Below are 20192 nucleotides of genomic sequence, written 5' to 3'. Positions count from 1 at the left end.
AAATTTGAAGACACAAAAATGCAGTTGTTAAGTGTGTGTACGTAATAGATTTCTTGCTTTCTGATGACAAACTTGGCAAACCCTTCAGAGGTAGTGTATTTATTTGGAAGTGTTATCTATACCACATATCTTATGGTAGATTATGTGTTTTTTTCCAAATATTGCAAGTCTACATACAGTAATGACTTAAAATATGTTTCTTGCTTATCCCACGTTTGAAGTACAGGTTAATTGGCTTGTTTGTGGTACAGCCGGTACACAGCTCACTAGAACTTCTTCAGAAAGGGCACCATGTTCTGAATAATTCAATCAGTTATGTTCAGTGGGTGCTGGGGAATAGGAAACTCTCAGTTAATTAAGTCTTCTGTCACCATTTATAATCATTTCATTTTTGGGAAGGTCTCAAAATGCATTGTATGTTGGTAAGATGAAAAGGCACCGTGTCCTTATTTTTACAGAATGGTAAAAAATGATAGCCAAGGACAGAAAAGGGGGTTGTATAGTTAGGCATTATATAAGGTGAAATAAGGCTTATAAATAAAAGCATACTTCATGATGCCCCAGCCTGAAGTCAGTTGGTGCTGCTGCTATTATTATTATTTATAGTTATTGAGTGCTAACTCTGTACAAGGTGGTGGTCTAAGTGATTAATGTACATTTTTTTAAGAGATGGATACTTTTATCCCCACCTTGGAGATGAGGAAATTGAGACACAGAAGTAAAAAGAAAAAGAAGTAAAAAGAAACCCAAGTTTACAGCATGTGTGTGAGCAGAGATTGGAGCCCATGGTTCCTTATTTCAAAGCCTACTCTAGACCACTATGGCACACTGCGCCCCCTTCAGGCCGTAGAAGTAGCTAGTTGACTCTGTTTGCCAGTATAAAAATCAGTTTTAAGATCTTCCCAGCTAGAAGCTTTAATCCCCAGTTCTGATGAGGAATTATGCTATTTTTCCTTCCTGAATTATTTTGGTTGTCAGCAGCAGCAGGAACTCACTCTAGAGGCTTGGCCGGAGTATTTAAAAGATGTATGATAAAGTTCTGTTTACTGAAAATAAAGGATGTATGCTTAAGAAGTGGGAACACTGGTTAATGCCTATAACCACATCTTCAGTGGCTCTGCCAGGGGAATTATGTTTCTGGCTGTAACTATTCCAGTGTGTTGAACACTTGCACATTACTTCCCACTTTTTGCAGTTAAATAACTGCTTAAAAATGGAAGAAGGGGAGGGGGAGGGAATAATTCAAATTCATATCGGAAACGACACGTATATTATAAACTCTATATAAATTGATCTTAAAGATCTAATTTATATTTTGCAAACTTTGAGATATACTTTACCTTTAATGAAAATGTACACATTTTATATGACCAACTTGACAAATTTTTACAAATGTATTCAGTCACGTTACTACCACCCCAACTAAAATAGAGAACATGTCAATTACTCCAGAAAGTTTCCTCATGTTTCTGTCCAGTTAGCCATGCCACCCCAACCCAGGCAATCACTGGTCTGATTGTTATCACCGCAGATGACTTTTACCTATTCTAGACCTTCATATAAGTGGAACCATGCATTTTGTACCCATGTATTAGGTTGCTTCTATTCACTCTGTTTTTGAGATTCATCCATATTATTGTATGTATCACTTGTTCCTTTTGAATAGTAGTGCATTGTCTGAATATCCTACAGTTTGTTTATCCATTCACTTGCTGATGAATATCTGGGTTGTTTCCAGTTTGGGGCTATAACAAATAAATCTATGAATATTCATGTACCGTGTGGAAATATGCTTAGGGGTGGAATTGTAGAATCATGAGGTAGGTGTATGCTTAACTTCCTGAGAAGCTGCCCAACTATTTGCCAAAGTAGTTTTACCACTTTATAGTCCCATCAGCACTAATTTTATTCTTATTTATCAATCCTGTAAAATATTTTAAAACCCCTTATGTTGCTGTTTTAGACCAATTTTCAAAGATAATCAAGGCTCTCTGGATCTGGATGGGAGGTTTTCTCCTTTGTATAAACAAGACAGTAGCAAGCTTTCAAATGAAGACATTCTGAAGTTACTCTCAGAATATAAGAAGTAAGTATGTGGAGTTACTGCAGTAAACCAATATAGTAGATGAATTATAATTTCTTAAAATGACGAATGTGAGTCATACACAGGGTGGTGCAAAAATAGGTTTACAGTTGTTTTTATGTAAAATAATATAATTATTAATAAATAATAATACAAGAATAAGCTCTGTTTCACTTACTCAAAACTGTAAACCTACTTTTGCCCTACCCTGTATTGGAGAAACTGAATGCTTAAAATTTTGAGTTTGGATACAGGTAACCAGTGCATTTAGTAATCATATTTTTTAACTATAAAATATTCTTATTTTACATGTAGGCCAGAGAAGACCAAATTGCAGATTATTCCTGGGCACCTAAACATCACAGTAGAATGTGTTCCTGTGGATTTAGCAAGTAAGGACTCATGTATTGCAAATAAACCTTAATGGCTATGTTTAAATCCTAAATTTTTAGCTTTTCAATATTGTTCTTGAGATTTACATGGTGTATGAATTTTTCTGGGACTGCTGTGAGAAAGTATTACAAACTGGGTATCTTAAGATGACAGAAATGTATTCTTTCATGGTTCTGGAGGCTAGAAGTCAAAATTAAGGTGTCACCAGGGCTATTCTCCTGCTGAATGCTCTAAGGAAGAATCCTTCCTTACCTCTCCCTATCTTCTGCTGGCTCCGGGCAGTCCTTGGCAGCCCTCAGCTTGTAGCTGCATCAGTCTGTTTTCTACCTCCACTGTTACATGGCTACCTTACCCTTTTTTAAGAGCACCAGTCATGCCATTTAGGGCCCACCTTAATCTAGTATGACTTCATCTTAACTAGTTTCAAGTTACATCTTACAAAGACACTATTTCCAAATAAGGTCATATTCTGAGGTTCTGGTGGGCAAGATTTTTTTTTTTTTGTGGGGGAAGACATTAATTCAACCCAGTACACGTGGTGAATAGTTACAGAAAGTTGATTTTATAAGATGCTGTGTTATATACAACATATGGTGATGTGAGTGTGACCCAGTCACTGTCTGCTGCCTTTTGCCTTGGATAAGTTATGTCAACTAAGGGTTCAAAAAGATGTTCTTTTCTCATCTACAGATGGGAATCTAAAATCCCAGGAAAAATATGAACAGAAGAGACAAAAGACACTGTGCAGAAAATAAAATTAGGTGGCTAGTAAATAGCTGAAAAATGTTCAGTCTTAGTAATAATGCCATTAATGCAAATTAAAACAGCTTTTGCTCATGTATCAAATGTACAAAACTGTTTAAAGTAAAGCTAATGCTGGCTAGGTTTTGGCCAGGAACCATCACCTACCATGAGTAGGAGTACAATTTGGTAATAGATATCCACAGAAATCCATAGCTAAGGCATTCGAACTCTGAGATTCTCTCTATCCATTTATTAACTGAATAAGGATTTATTGAGTAAACAGTTACTGAATACCTACTAGGTGCTTTAAAAATACGGAGATTAAAGTCTAGAAGGAGTGACAGACAATAAACAAGGAAACAAATAGCTGACTAATTTTAGTCTCTGATAGGGGTGGGCTGCTTTAAGAAGGATGGCCAAGGAAGGCCCATCATGTGGCCCAGCCAGCATGTGGTGGTTGGGACTGTACACCCTCCGCTGCGGCCTTTCCATATGTTGTAAAGATCCTGGGGTGGGAGAAAGCTTGGTTTATATGAACAAAAAGGAAGCCAGTGTGGCTCTAGTGTGGCGTGTGATGGGAAGAGGAAGACAGAAGATAGGAGAAGTAGAAAGTGTCGCGTCATACAGAGAGAATTGTATGGAGAAACCATGGTAACTCCCTAAAAGATTCGATTTTTTTCTAAGTGCAATGCAAAGTCACTAAAGGATTGTAAGTTGGGGGTAGTAGCAATTTGCATTTTACAACACGTAAGAGTACAATGGATTATTTTTCCCAAAGAAATAATATGAAATGTAGACTGTTTATCCATGAAGATGTTCTTTGCAGCACTGTTAATATTGGGAGAAAATTGGAAACAACCAGAGTCCGACATTGTCAAATAGGTTAAGGCAATTATGGTTCAACGATACCATGAAAGTTAATGCGGCCATGAAAAATGATGTTCATAAAGAGTTTATGGAATAAGACATCAGATACAATGCCCCCCAAAAGGAGGATAAAATTCTATGCAGTAGGATCTTTGTATTATTAGTATATAAAACATGCACTAGACAATAGAAAATAGGCTAGAGGAAAATATGCCAAAATATTAACAGTAGTTATCTGTGGGTAGTGCAATGATCACTTGTGTCTGTGTCCCTTTACTCCAGGTATTTTATTGTAAGTGTTGCTATAATGGAGAACCTTCCTCCTCCCCTGCAATACCGAGTCCTCAGGTCCAACTCTCTCTGGACAAGCAGTCTTAGAGCCCTTAAGTGTATGAATAATTTTCATTATAGTGGCTACTTCATAAAAATACGCTGCTACACTTCTCAAAGGCTTTGTGTTTTTCACGCTCGGGAGTATTGTATTTATTATTGGTAACACATCATAAGATTTGTGGTTTCAAAAGACTTCTGTTATTTCTTAGGTGAAAATTTGCACCTGCACCAAGTTAACTTTTTAAAAGTGACCAGCCATGAGCTAATTGGAGGCATAAATTTACTGTTATTTCCCTGATAGCAATAAAAATTTGCAGTGAAAGTGAAATTGCAGCCACAGGAGGAAAAAATGTAATGGATTTCTTTGCAGAGTTTAAATTTGTCAAAATTATGATGTGTTATATTTGGCAAATCACTCTACTCTAGCAATCTGTGTTTGGTTTAGAGGGTTCCACTGAAACCAGCATCAGGCTACTCCATCTTGTCCTCTTGGGTTCTAAAAGTGGTTGTATGACTTTTTGTCAATCACTAAGAAATCTGTTTTTTGAATCACTCTTTGAAAATACTATGTATATTTTTATAAATGTAGGAATGTGTTAATGATTTTTAAATTGTATTGTCTTTGCCTGCTTTTTTTTTTTTTTGCTCTAGATTGTATTACATCTTCATATGTGCCCTTGAAGCCTTTTGAAAAGAATTGTCAAAATATTACTGTGGAGGTTGAAGAGTTTGTTCCAGAAATGACAAAATATTGTTATCCATTTACCATTTACAAAAACCATCTGTATGTATATCCCTTGCAATTAAAATACGATAGCCAGAAAACATTTGCCAAGGTAAACAGTGAAAACTATACATTTTGGGGTATAATATGTTATTTATAATCTTTTCATTCTTTGATTCATTTTGAATGATTGACCATTTTAGGCAAGGAACATTGCAGTCTGTGTGGAGTTCCGGGATTCAGATGAAAGTGATGCCAGAGCTCTAAAGGTTTGTTTATGATCCCGATGAGCACTTTTGGTAGAGATAGAGATTTTGATACTTGGTACTTCCATACGCTAAGTTCAGTTTGTTTAAATTTCAAAAAGAAAATGTATTAAAGTGATTAATGTAATATTGTCTTTTCTACTCTTACACATGAACCATAAGGATTAGTTAAATATTAAGAAATAACAAAATGAAGTGGGGGCTTTAAAAATGGGTAATCTTCGTATACCAGATTTTTGCCTTTGTTCCACTTAGATTTTTGCATTCTGAGATGCCCAAGCACAAGGTCATTTTCTCCTTTTACCTGACAGTTTATAATGGTACCATCAGGGGAGTATAAACTCCCTTCTTTTTGAAACATGACCAGGCTTTGAGCTTACAGAAGCACAGCATGACTGCTTTGATCTGAGATAGACATCTACTCTGGGACTGGCCAAATGGTGCCTCCAAACTTGGATTAGTGATCTAGGAAAAGCTGCATCTCAGTATTGTCTGATACAGCAGTCCTTAAAATACCTGTGACTTCACAATGCCTTTACATTTTCACTCTTTAGAGCTGGTTTTTACTTTTTGCTCTTGAGCCCGTTAATCAGAGGCCTGAAAGAGAAGTCGGAACATTTAGTCATCACAAATGTTTATCTGGCTCTCCATTTCTCTAGCTTGAGCCTGAATCAGACAAGTGGGTCACTAGTCTTCCTCTCAGACCACCTAGGGGAAGAGGCAGGAATGCCCCCCCCAACTAAGCCGTTGAGTGTTTAATAGCCCCCACCTTTGAAAAGAGATTTTCTTTTTTCATAGAGAAACCTAAGTTAAATTAAGGCAGGCTCAAATCAAGCCTGTTTTCTCTGATTCTCCCTTCAGTGGAGATAAGAATAACTTCCTTTTCCCTCATGCAATGTTCTTGTATACTTAGAGATTCTTAGGTTACCTCTCAGCAGTTCCTACAAATTGCCTTCATAACCATATTTAAGGAGAGCTGGCTCTGTACTCACTGGAGTCTCAATTACATTTCCTAGCTGGCCTAGAGGCTGGCTCTGAAGTAACAGAGTGAGGCAATTAATACCTTGGCATGCTGACTCCATATTCATCCTTGAGCTTGTTAGGCCTATGGAAGTGAAAAACTCACACTAGAAATGAAATCAGATCTTTCCATGGAACCATAGAAAGCCTTACATTTATTTTATTGGTATAACAGAAAGTCAGTGACTTTTAAAATGTGGCTTGTAAAGTGAGAGAACAGTAAGTTGTCTGTAACTTAATTTTTAATTCCTTTGGGCTAGGAATATGTCTGCATTTCTTTTTTTAATCTTTACCTGAGGATATGTTTTTTAATTGATTTTGAGAGAGACAGAGAGAGAATGTGAGAGAAAAACATCGATCTGTGGCTTCCCATATGTGACCTGACTGGGAATTGAACCTGCAGCCTTTTGGTGTGTGGGATGTGTTCCAACCAACTAAGCAACCCTGTTAGCTTGTTGTTCATTTGTTGTTTTTTTTTTTAATTCCTCACCTTGCTCGCTGCACAACAGGCATTCAGCAAACATTCGTGACTGGCTGAGTGTCAGCTTCTCATATTAAGAATTGCAAATAGCAGGAGAGAAGTAAGCTTTCCAGGCCAGATTTGAGAGTGTTTCCTTTCTACATGATAGCCGTGTTCAACTTACTGTCAACTAGTTTGGAATTGCATTTCTTTGATGGCCGGAAATTCAGAAGCATTCATGCAGCCAAGTTAGGTGATGTCTGGGGTGATGTCTGGAGTGACTGCAAATGATTTGGAATTTATAAGCTCATGGTGAGAGCCCAGTGGGCTTGGCCATAGCCATGTGCTCACAGATGCTTCTGACCGTATGTGGTTCCCATAGCATAACGTTTGGAGACCTGAGTTGAGAGTGGTGACTCTGTTTCTTCTCTTGCAGTGTATTTATGGAAAACCTGCAGGGTCTGTTTTTGCCACGAATGCTTATGCTGTTGTTTCACATCACAATCAAAATCCAGAGTTCTATGATGAGGTAAAAAAGACATTATTCTGACATTTATAAAACACAGTGGTTGCACTTCTTTTTGTCTTTAAGTCATTTTCATCATGTTATCTGCTGTTTTAATCCCTCGAATGTTTTGCCCCTTGAAAAATAGAAAATATCACATGAGAACAAAGGGCCACTGCCTGCTTGGTGCCTTTCGATAACAGTGGAAGATTTGTCCACAAATTGAGGGGTTCTGGTGAGATGTAACAATGTGGGAAACAAGGCCCTAGTTTTGACAACAACTGATTCCGTAACTTGGAGCAAGTCACTTCCCCTTTCTGAGTTTTCTCCTCAGCTTTTTTAAAAAAAGAATTTAGTTGTTTTTATAGGGAGGAGAAGGGAAGGAGAAAGGGAGGAAGAGAAACATGAATGTGTGGATTGCCTTGTGTGTGCCCCCTCCTGGGGGCCTGACCCACAACCCAGGTGTGTGCCCTGACAGGGAATCAAACTGGGGAGCCCCCGGTTCGCAGGCTGGCTCTCAATATACTGAGCCACACCAGCCAGGGCTCCTCAGCTTTAAAATAAGAAATTCAGAAGAGGTTTTTTTTGACAGCCCTCCTAGCTCTTTCCTGCTGTAGTTGTGCATGGGAGGGTGTAGCCTCTGTTAAGTGAAATGCTTCAAGAGACAGCAGTATGGCTAGGCCACCAAATCCCGCTGGCTTTACTAAATGCCTCTGCAATGTTGAGTGATTTCGTCTCCCGGTCACTGCGCTCCCTTCCTCAGACCCGGCCTCTGACTCTCTTTCCTTCTTCACACTTCTCTGTTTCTATAACTCTGTGTACTTCCTGGTGGCTTTCTTCGTGTCTCTGTCACAGCCTCTTCTAGTCTGTATGTATCTGGCTTATCCGAATCTACAGACTGCCTTTCATTCCCACTTGTCTCCATGGCACCTGGATATAAATCCCAGACCAGAAGCTCTACCTTTTCTGCTTCTCAGGCCTCATGTGTCCATTGCTGGCTTTGTCTGAAACCATCCCCCCTGTTGTCATGATGTCCCCAGGTTTACTTGCTGTCCTGTGGAGGCCTTCTACCCCAGCCTTAAACCTCAGTCATCCCTTCCTCAATCCAGTGCCCCTAGTCCCATGGGTGATGGGGAGGAGGATGGTGGTCTTGCGTTTTTGCAACCCAGGGAGGGAGTGCGGTCATATTTATGTATAGCAGAGCATTAGATAACCAGATGATCTGGATGCTGCAAATACGCATATTCTATGGTGAAATATACCTACAACAGAAGTTAGTTATAACACCAGGAACCATGTCTTATGTGAACAATAATTAGGCCAGATGTTCCTCACTGAGCTGTTCGATATGTCCCCCTCCATAGCCAATGGCAGTCACTACAGAAAACTTGATGATATAATAAGTAATCTATATTATCTTTAGGATGCCAGAAATAAACAGGCTTTACAGTCATTCACTCTATATTGACCAGGAGAAAGGAGAGGGAGAGAGTGAGCAAGTGAGCATGCATTTCTGTGTAGGTACATGCATGTGTGTTAAATCAGTTAAATTTCTAATTTGTCTCACATACTTCCAAGAGGCAATATAAACATTCATATGAGTTCTGATTGGAAAAATACTTGAGATGCTTGTATTATTAATTTTTTTAGGATTAAGTTAATGAGTCAGAGTGATAATTTTTATTTCTTTATTCATGGGTAAAGTTCTTCTAAAGAAATTTCTATGACCTGTAATTTGTGTATTTTTTTAATCCAAAGGAGGGTAACAGCTCAGAAAAAAAGTCACCTTTCAAATTCAGTGCCCACTTTAGATGGAATGTGTTGGCAGTCTCAGACTGAATGACATAGCATCTTTGGGCTGTGGGAGTGTGGTTTTAATCCAGTGTTTTAGAGAATTCTGTTGCAAAGTTGAATCCAGGAGAATCCACTGGACTTTTCCTCAAAAGAAATAAATCAGCCCTACAACCCAAGAGAATATTGTAAACTGAAACTGACCAGAAAATTATTTGGAATACATTTAAGTGATACCTGTTTGACCACTTGGCCTGTCATTTAGATAAGTATGTCATTGGGAAAGTATGGTGGAACAACCCAAGGACTGACAGTTCAGCTTCGCAATTAAAACAAAATTCTACATTTAATTATGTCATTTCAGATTAAAATCGAGCTTCCCATTCACCTGCATCAAAAACATCATTTGCTTTTTACTTTTTATCATGTAAGTTGTGAAATTAACACAAAGGGAACAACCAAAAAGCAGGACACAGTTGAAACTCCAGGTACGTGTGTGCTTTCAGTGTCTCTCTCTCAGGTTATTTGTGATGGAATTGCCCAGAATAGAACCTCTTTTTATCTAGCTATGGGCCCCTTCTTTCCCCCATGAAAAAGTCCTATTTCTGAGTTTAATAGTTCATTGGTAAAATGTCAGTCATATGTTCACTTTATCATCATTTCTACCAAATGTACAAACGCTTACCAGTGTGCTTGGACTGCCATAAGCAACACAGGTAATATTGCCCTTCTCAGAAAGAAACACATATTCTGCTGCAGTATTTATATTATTTCTGTTATGTAGAATAGCCCAGCAACCAGAATTTTCAGTTCTGCTCACTGAGGAAGAGGGAAGTAAGTCTAGAGCTAGGGGTATTTTTGAGCCTGAGGGAGATGGAGGTTGCCTGTTTTAATAAGAGAACAGATTTAATGAGTTTGAAGAAGCTTGAGTAGTGAAACTCCAGTCCTGTTTCCATTCTGCAAGCATATGATCTTGTAGGGGACTTGAGACCTATGCAGACAACTATGATACAAGGTAGAAAGTAGTAGTTACCAGGAAAGTGGTGCTGTGTGATCTCAGAGAAGAGCAAGTTATTACTTCAGCTGATGGAGGGACAAGTGGCTGAAAATCCAGGGAAGCTTCCAGGAGGAGATAGTGTTTGGGTGAAGTCCTAGGGACATGGCAGAGTTTGAGAATGCAGTGATGACAGGAAGGTAGAAGATTCCAGAATAAAGCCACAGCCTGTCGAGAGGCAGCGTATTGAGGGAAATGGACAGGGAATGATAAGTGATTCAATACAACCAAAGCACAGGGTTCTGGGATGGGAATCATAGGATGTCAGGTTGAAAAGGAGGCCTCAGATCATGGAAAGCCCTGAATGCCAGGCTGTGGATGTGATTTTATTCTGTCACAAATACGGAAATATTAAAGCATTTTGAATACCAGTAAGGGCTGTTTTGCAGGAAATCCAATCAAGCAGCAATATGATGTGTGAGGTGAGTTGGAATAGGAATAAGTAAGCAAGGAACACCAGTTAGGGGGTGTTTCAAAAGACCAGGAATGAAAGGAGGCACACTGTGGCAGTAGCAGGGGGATGGAGAAAGTGAGAATTGCAGAATAGGAATATATCAGACCCAGTAAATAAGTGGCTACTGGAGTGATGACTCAAGAGTTAGCACTGAAGTTTCAGAAACTGGAAAGAAGGCACAGTTGACCCTTGGACAACATGGGTTTGCATTGCATCAGTCCACATCTGGATTTTTTTCAGTTGATCCAGCACGATTCAAAACTGCATCGTTCGAAGGTCAGTTGGTGGTTGGCAGTAGTGTGTGCCGAGGGCTGATATGAGTTGAATGCAGGTTTTCAACTGCGGGGGTGGGTTACCCTAACCCCCGTGTTGTTCATGGGTCTGTTGTATTGCCAAGTAACAGGATGGTAGATGGGAGGATAAGTTTTGGACCAGTGTTGATTTTGACATCTGAGAGACGTCTAGCAGGCAACAGGACTGAGTATCAGGAAGTTTCCGTTGTGGATAGCGTCCTGTTCTGTGTTGTTCCCATAGAAATCGCAGTTTGTTCAGGGCAGGAACCTTGAGGGTTGAGAAAAAAATCTGGCAGAACAGTGCGAACCCATGACACTGTACCTCCTGAGAGACAAATTACTGTTTCTTTGAGTCCTAGACAGAAGAGGGCAAGATGCTCATTGGAGCATGGAGATGGTTTTTTTTTTTATTTTTATGTGCCACTCATCGTTTTTAACTGTCTATCCTTTTAAGTGGCTTCACACCTCAGAGCCAGATGGCGAGTGCTTGACATTGTACCATTACAGCTTCCGAGGGCTCTCTCTCTGTATGAGTTTTGACTGAGAGGCACACTTGGCCGTGCTCTGATGAATGCATAGTGCAAAGGTGTGGCCTAAGCAATTCCATAGAGACAGAAAGTAAGTAAGTGGTTGTTAGGGAAGAGGGGAAAGGGGAAATAAGGAGTTACTTCTAAGGGATATGGAATCTCTTTTAGGATGACAGATAAATTCTGGAATTACTGACAGTGGATACACAACTTTGTGAAGAGCGTAAAAAGCATTGTATTTATTTGGAGTAGATGAATTGTATGGTATCTGAATTATATTGCAATAAAAATTTCTGTGAGAAAAAAATATTGGCTAAGAACAATAAATATATTTTCCTATTTCCTGGGCTAGAAACCTCTTGTCATTTGTCTAATTTTCAGTTTAATTACTTTGACAGAGTGCATTTGAATGGTTCTTCTGTTCATGTTACTTTCCTGCGCCTCTTATGAAGGAAGAGCTCTGGGTAAATCATTTCTGAAGTTGTACTAGTAAAGATGCCCTTCAGACGTGTTTCAGAGTCTGAGGAAACCATTTTGTCTATTTAGAAAAAGCAACATACTAGTCCTCTTTTAAAAATTAAAGCATTTGCCAGATTAAACACGTGAATGAAAACAGTCTAACCAGATTTGTGTTGACTTCTGTGTTCACAGTATAAATACACACACACACACTCATGCAAAGAATTTTAAAGAAAAAGCAATGGCTTTAAAAAGTGCTCTCCAGGCAGCACCCCCTCTTATATGCCAAAACTCCATCCAGAGCAAGCTTTTTATGGCTGAGTTATAAACACTTGAAGCCTCGAGTAATCTCCAGAATGGAAACACTGACACAGATAGTTCTGGGTTTTTGGAGCTAGAACATGATGAGTTTTCTAATACAAAGCTAGGAGGCTCTTCTGGGTAGAACTATTAAGAAATGTAGAGACTGCGGGAAATCTCTCAGTGGATTCAGGCTGTAAACACTCTGCCTTGACTGCATTCTCCTACCATACCTTTTTCTTCTGTAATCAGGAAAGCTGCCCAACCAAATACTGCCCTGTATAAATATGGAATGTGTCCTTGACTTGTAGCCTTAATCTGTCATAGTCCCTTACCCTAGGGTTGATAGAAGAAATTTTGGACCCTGGTGATTGGCTGTCTGACAGAGGCTCAGATATGGAACTGCGTTCTTAGTAAGGATAAATGAGAAAGATCTGAACCTTTAAAAAAATAAGTCTGCCCCAAATTATTCTCAAAATGTAAAAATAATGATATTGATGCACTTTCCATGTTTCGAAGTATTTTCATGCAATATCTCACTTTGATCTCTTCCCTAACTCAGTTAGATGGAAAGACTGTGTATTGTTGTTCCCATTTTTATAATCAAGGAAATAAAGTAAATAACTTATGAGTGGTCAGGCTGGCGTTAGGAAGCAACCCAAACTCATTGTTCCTTCCCCAGTACTCAGCTGCCCAACATCTGGACTCCTGCATGCAGATCCCTGGGAATATCACCACCCTGTCCTGCTCCCCTGCAGTCAGACATCCATGTAGCTAATTGCATTTGCAGTTTCATTTCTCATGTTTGATCATTGTCTTGGCAGTTGGCTTTGCCTGGGTACCTTTGCTGAAGGATGGTAGAATCATCACATTTGAGCAGCAGCTGCCAGTTTCAGCCAATCTTCCCCCAGGCTACTTGAACCTGAATGATGCAGAATCAAGAAGGGTAGGAAAATACCTGCATTTGTTGAAGTAATCATAATGAACTGTTGAAAAAGTAGAATTCTGTTGGCCTAGTTGATAGTTTGGTCTAGTGGATAGCAACTCAAAGTGTGGTCTGAGGACTGCTGCAGGTTTACAACAAAGATATGCACGGGAAATGAATGATTAGAAACATTTATTATAGTCTTCCAAAGTAACCTCACATCTGTTGATTCTTAATAACAACCTTAAAAACGGGGGTTTGGATTTTGTGCGTCATTTTAAAAAAAATCATGTATTTTGTAATTCATTTCCATTGTAATTTCTAAAAGTGTCAGCTTGCAAAGGATTGGAAATTTGAAATGATCCAGGATACATTTATTCTAAAGACAGGTGATTTTCTCCAATAGTTCCGTTTGTGTGAAACTAACACATTTATGCCTAGGAGAAAAAAAAAGTTGAAATTCATAGAAGTGTGCTATGTTGCTCATCTACTCATTGCTATGTTACAGAAACCTGTGTGTATTTTCTGTTCGCAGCAATCTAATGTGGATATTAAGTGGGTAGATGGTGCAAAGCCTTTGTTGAAGATTAAAAGCCACTTAGAGTCTACCATTTACACTCAAGTAAGTTGCATTATCTGAATTTTGTCAATTTTAATACTTGAGTATATTTTATTATTAACATAAACTATATTTGATTTCTATATCCTTAGAGAAGTTGTGTCCTGAAAGACTTTCTCATTAGTAATAGCATCATTCTTTTTTTTAAAAAATTTATTTATTTATTTTTAGAGAGAGGGGAAGGGAGGGAGAAAGAGAGGGAGAGAAACATCAGTTGGTTGCCTTTCATATGCGCCCCATCTGGGGACCAAACCCACAACCCATGCATTTGTCCTGACTGGGAATCGAACGAGTGACGTTTCGCTTTACTGGATGATGCCTAACCCACTGAGCCACACCAGTCAGGGCACACCATTCTTAATAATAACAATAATGGCTCCAATTTTATAATTCTTCTCAAATTGCAAAATCCTTTTATTCCAATCAATGGATTTGAGCCTCATAAAACTCTGAAAGGTACATGGAGGCTATTACCACCATTTTCAAAAATTTTATTTTTTGAACTGTTTTAGATTTTCAGGAAATTTGTGAGGATGGTACAGCATTTCCATATACACTGTACCCAGTTTCCCCTATTATTAATATCTTATATCAGTATGGCACATTTGTTACACATAAGGGACCAATATTGATACATAATTATTAACTAATGTCCTTTATTCAGATTTCCTTAGGTTTTACCTATTAATGCTCTTTTTCTGTTCAGGATTCTATCCAAGATAGCACATTCCATTTAGTTGCCATACCTCCTTAGACTTCTCCTGGTTGTGACAAGTTCTCAGACTTTCCTTGCTTTTGATGACCTTGCCAGTTTTCAGGAGTTACTGGTATCTTGTAGGTATTTTGTAGAAGTTCTTCTATTAGAATTTGCCTGATGTTCTTCTCCTGGTTACACTGGAGTTGAACACAGAAATTTGAAGTCAATGGGTCATGGGTGGCTAGCTATTCCAGTTGATACTTAACCTCAGTATCCATGAAATCACAGTCAAATGTCTAGGATGCCTCAGGCACAGTGAACAATCATGGCTGGAGAAGATGGAGTCCATGCTCCTTGATGTGGCCTCCAAGGTCCTTCTCGCGTCCCCCTGCTCAGTGTTGCCATTTTATATATGAAGTAACAGGCTCAGTCAGGTTAGATGATTTACCCAAGGTCACATAAGTAATAATTGGAGGAAGCACATAAAATCCAAATTTTATTATTCCAATTTCTGATAGTTTGTGCTGTCCACAAAATCAGTGTATATAAATTCCATAGAGGACGTCTGGACTCACTGGCCAGTGAAGTGCCATGGTAAATTGGGCGCTGAATGCCTGATACTATGGTTCTGGTAACACTCTGCTGCTCTCTTTGTTTCACCTTTCAGTTCAGACCTCAGTTTCTGCTCATTTTATTAAAATAGAGAAGCAGCCCGACTTCAGACACTATACTACCAGTCAAAAAAGGAATTAAATGAATGTTGACCAGTTGGGCATAAATGTGGCCTACCTGATGTGCTCAGTACATGCTGAATTTACTTAGTCTTGCTGATTGATGGTCAAGAGGCCCGAGGGACATGGACACGCATGTTGGTAGCTACAGCTGCCGAGTCTGGGCATTAGAATACCCAGATAAACAGGTTTGCAAGAGGCAGGAGGAGGGAGGACAGAGCCTGCATTTCATTGTAAATGAATCAAATTTCATATGGCTGTGTCCATCTGTTTTCCAGGATCTACACGTGCACAAATTCTTCCATCATTGCCAGCTGATTCAGTCAGGCTTGAAAGAAGTTCCAGGGGAACTCATTAAATATTTAAAGGTAAATGAACAGAGCTTTCTGCTAGAGGTTTGCTTTTGATGTCTTTCTGTTGCCACATTTTGATGTGGGGGAAAAAAATCAAACTAACTTTTTAAAATACTTCTGGCAGTATATCCTCAAGAGAACGCTTTCTGTTATGTACTTTTTCATCAAGTGGCTGTTTAGCACAGAGTTGCTACATTAGGAAGAAAACGTTACAACCAGAATTTGATGACATATTTTGGAAAATCTCATGACAATGTTTATTTCAGTTCCAGAAATTGATTTTTCAGGTCTTTTCCTGCTGACTGCCCAGGAAAGGTGGAGAATGCTATGGGGAAAAGGGCCAGATGAAATGGAATCATTTTGCTTGGAATAAAAAGTGAAATGGTTCCTCATTTCCTTTGCATGAAAGAGTAGCATCAACTCAAGAAACCTAGTTTCTGCGCATTGCATAGGAGAGAGTCAAGAAATACCACATTCGTCAAATGTATTGAGAAACCAAGACTTCATTTAACATGCTAGGACTGAAGCTTACATCATAAGAACTAGATGACAGTGACTTTCTTCTCTGGGTGCTCCTTTATTAGGTCAGCCGTGGCTAGTCTGAGGAATTTTTATTCTTAAATTAAGCCTCTACAGGATTTTCCTTTTGACCTATGTTATTGCTTAATGAAATTCTCAGGAAACAAGAATGTTCATTTCTTTTAGAGAAGGTAGTATGACATGAGATGACATGGATGGGTTCTGGAATCACACACTGAGTTTGTGTCTCAGATCTGTGGCATACTAGCTCAGTGATTGACCCCGGCCAAGAGACTTCACTTCTCCAAGCCTTTGTTTCTTCATCTGTCAAATAGGGATAGTAATAATGCCAAGTTGTGGTGGTTGTGTGGCTGAAGCGAGATGGGGTGTCTGTTGCACAGTAATCATTCATTCCACATTTGGTTCCTCAGTGTGTCCTATGGGCCAGGCATGTTCTAAGCATTGGGAATGTAAGTGAAGAGAACAATGTCCCAGTTATCAAGGAGCTTGCTTTCTTGTGGAGGCAGATGGACAACAAATCAATGAATATATGTATGTTATGTCTGCTAGTAATAATTGGTATAAAAACCAAAACATAATGGAAGGGGATAAAGGGTGATAAGAGGTCCCTCTTCAAGGTGAAGTGTCAAAGAAGAACTCTCTGGTAAAGTGACATTTGACAGAGACCTAAAGGAAATGAGGTCACCAGCTATGTGGATTTCGGGGGCAGGGGAGCGCTGGGTGTAAAGGCCCTGAGGAGCTTGCTTGGTACATTCAAGGGACAGTAGGGATTCCATTGTGGCTGGACCGTAGAGTGATAGGATGACTCATTAAAACGGTAGCTGGCAGGCTGGTTGGGTAAGGCCTCATAAACCATCATGAGAAGTTTGAATTGTACCCTGAATGAGATGGGAAGCCTTGCAGGGCTTTGAACAGAGGATTGATATCCTGTGACTTTGCTTTTTAAAGTATCATCTGCCTATCATTAAAGAAATACTCTATCGGAAGGGTAGAAGCAGGGAGATTGTTGACAAATTGTGGCTATTATTCTTAATTATCCTTAAGAAGTGTAGTAGTCATCTAACTTTCAAATCCTTTCCTCAGGTAATGCTTAGAACTCCTGCTCTATGTTGGAACGAATGCTTAATCTGTGAAGATTTTTTTATTTTTTTTCCTCCAGTGGGGAAGCTTTGTTAAGGTTTTAACAGAATAGAATGGAACAGGACATCATTTTCATATGCCGATATGCTTGAAACTGAAAAAAGAAAGTACCCATATTTGTATTTTTAAGGGTGTGAAGTATTTGACATTTGTGACCAGTGCTCTCCCTCTAGTGGCAAATAGTGAAATGCCATGTGAATATAGAAATAGCCCACCGCCTCTATGAAATGTTAGTGCTGAAGGAGACTTTAGAGAATTTTTTTTTTTTAAGATGAGAAAACTAAAGCCCAAGTAGAGGTGACTTTCTGTGGTCATTTAGCTGGTTAGAAGCAGTGCTGAGTCTGTGTCACATGTCTCTTGACTCCGAGTTTTGGGTTCTTCCTACCAAACCTTGCTCTCTGTTGTCCCTGTAAATGACATTATTTAATCAGTTCAATTAACAACTACTTGTTGAGTTCTTATTATGATTTCCTATTTCCCTAGATGCTATGGAGCTTGTGAAGAATAGCTTAGGGTCATTGTTCATAGGGATCTTACTCCCTAATTGGAGACACAGTACCCACATAAGTTAAATGACAGCGTATGTCAGCGGTACAAATGATAGTCCAAAGCAGTATGTGATTAAATGTCAAACATAAGATACAGAGTATTAGTGCAAAGGGTTCAGTGAACTGAGGAACCACCGAGACTAGAGGCTCCCATTTTTATCTTAACATTTGGCTCCTGATTTTATTCATGTCTTTAGCCACTCACCAAATACTGAGCCCCTATTATGGACCAGGTAGTGTACTGGGTGCTTGGACTATAATGGGGATCAGTTCTGACAATATACTTGCAGTAGTTGGGATAGAGAGTTTATAACCGGGTAAGGAATGTTAGATAGAGGTGAGTGCTATGAAGAAAAATAGAACAGATTAATGGGTTCTCACATGGCCAGTAGTGCACTTTAGATAGAGCTGTCAGGGAAGACTTTTCTGAGGGGATGACATGTTAAGCTAAAAAGAGACTGATGAAAGGAAGACAAACATAGGCGATAACACTGTGTAGAAGGATAACAGAATATTGCAGCAGGTGTAAATCCCTTGTGATAGCATGTTCGGAGGACAGGGGAGAAAAGGTGTAGCTAGAGAACAGGGAGCTGCGATGGGAGAGGATGGAATGAGATGAATTTGCAGAGATAGGTAGGGTCCTGTAGGCATGGGAAGCCCTTAACAGATTTTTCTTCAGACTCAGTTGCTTCTTCCTTTGTGCATTTTGTATATAACTCCATTGTACTGTTTATCGTTTGTATTGCAGTGATTTAGTTCCATGTCTTTTTTTTTTTCTCCCCATAGATTGGGAATGGCTTGATGGTAGGAATGTTTTTCAGATGTGCTTGGAAATTTGGAAGCTCATTCTGTACGTCTTTGTTGAGTGAGTGAACAAATGGCTTCATTGAAGTAGGGTTTGAACTTGACTTGGAAGGGTGGCCAGAATTTGGCTAAAAACTGTGAATAAATGCACAAAAGTAGGAATGTATATGATACGTGTATTCAAGGTGCAGTGAAGACACCAGTTTGGTCTTAAGAATGATGATTAGTGTTAAGGCTAAAAATGTAGGTTGGGTCTTAAGCAACTTGAACTTAATACTGTAGGTCAGAGTTTCCTAACCTTGATACTGTTGACATTTTGGGCAGGATAAGTCTTTGTTGTAACGGGCTGCCCTGTGCATTGGAGGAAGTTTAGCAGCGTATCTGGCCTCCAACCACTAGATGTCAGTAGCACCCACCAGTTTTGCAAACCCAAAATGTCTCCGAACATTGCTGGATGTCCTGTGGTTGGGGGGCGGGGCGCAGGCAAAGTGGCCACTGATTGAGACACCCTGCCCTTGGTGATGGCATCAGAAAGTCTTGGAAGGAAGTGGTCTGATGTAATCAGTATTTAAGAGAGATTAATTTGGAAATGAGAGTTAGGTGTATTGGGATTAAAGAGAAATTGTACAGAGACCTACTAGAAAGTTATTAGACTATTTTGCTTATAGGTTAGAAGGTCATAAAAAGGAGTGGTGTGGTAGTAAGGGTAGAAGAGAGGGGTAGGAGGAAGGAAAGACTTGAAGGATAGACCATGGGTTCCTTGAGCTCAACATCTTGCCTTATGCATCTGAAGAGAAGTTGCACAAAGATTTAAGAGGTCACTCTTGAGGTGACTCAGATTTAGATGATAGTGTCCTGAAAAGGGATGGTGCGAGTTAGGACAGGAAGATGGAGAAAAAGTAAGGGAAGTCTCCCTGTATTCAAAGAGAAATATTGTATTGAATTCCTTAGGCACAGAGGCTTGTCTCATCTGTCTCAGTATTTCCCATAGCAGTAAACATTGAATCGATGTAGTAGAAGGTGTTCAGGGAGATTTGTTTTCTTTTTTTGGTTGGCTGGTTGTTTAAGTGAGTGAAGAATGAATGAACATGGAAAAAAAGGGAAGGAAAAAGAAAGAAATTTGACAAATTTTGCTGCATGTATTGTTTCTGGGTGTATATGAACACATTTCTTTTTGATGTTAATGTACCTATCACTACAGACAGAGTGCTAGCGCTTTGAAGAACTGTATTATGAGGGTTGTTAGAATGCAGAATCTGCCTCAGTTTTTGAGATGGTGCCAATGTAAAGCCAACTATAAATGGAAACATACTTTATTGACTCCCACTGAACTGCTCACCAGATTAACTGATGGCCAACATTCTCTTGTAAAACACACTGAGTGCTGGGGGCTAGTAAGCATCTGCAGTACCTTCAAACACATCCTCCCTCCTCAGTTGAGTGTTGGTTTACAATGAACCAATTGTCTTTATTCCAAAACCTGTTTATTTCAATTATACTTGTTATCTTCAGTAAAGCATTTAACATTAAGTATACTAACAAGATCTGAGTGCCAAGGTAGA

The 20192-nt window shown here is 39.2% G+C and overlaps 1 protein-coding gene across 2 annotated transcripts in view; it reads left to right on the top strand.

The window, feature by feature from the left end:
• The window catches only part of DOCK11 (dedicator of cytokinesis 11), a 175127-nt gene that overhangs the window by 79813 nt on the left and 75122 nt on the right, over nt 1-20192 (top strand). For both annotated transcript variants that reach the window (XM_054580328.1, XM_054580327.1), the window contains exons 15-23: nt 1964-2086; nt 2399-2475; nt 5072-5256; nt 5348-5413; nt 7327-7419; nt 9551-9674; nt 13098-13219; nt 13734-13820; nt 15524-15613. In XM_054580328.1, coding sequence (XP_054436303.1) covers nt 1964-2086; nt 2399-2475; nt 5072-5256; nt 5348-5413; nt 7327-7419; nt 9551-9674; nt 13098-13219; nt 13734-13820; nt 15524-15613 — 967 coding nt within the window. The remainder of the gene's footprint in view (nt 1-1963; nt 2087-2398; nt 2476-5071; nt 5257-5347; nt 5414-7326; nt 7420-9550; nt 9675-13097; nt 13220-13733; nt 13821-15523; nt 15614-20192) is intronic.

The sequence above is a fragment of the Pteronotus mesoamericanus genome, unplaced genomic scaffold (assembly GCF_021234165.1).
Source record: "Pteronotus mesoamericanus isolate MK-2021 breed Mesoamerican mustached bat unplaced genomic scaffold, CSHL_Meso_final contig_57, whole genome shotgun sequence".
Taxonomy (NCBI): Eukaryota; Metazoa; Chordata; class Mammalia; order Chiroptera; family Mormoopidae; genus Pteronotus; species Pteronotus mesoamericanus.
Note: the sequence above shows the minus strand (reverse complement) of the source record. Positions and strands in the feature narration are given on the sequence as shown.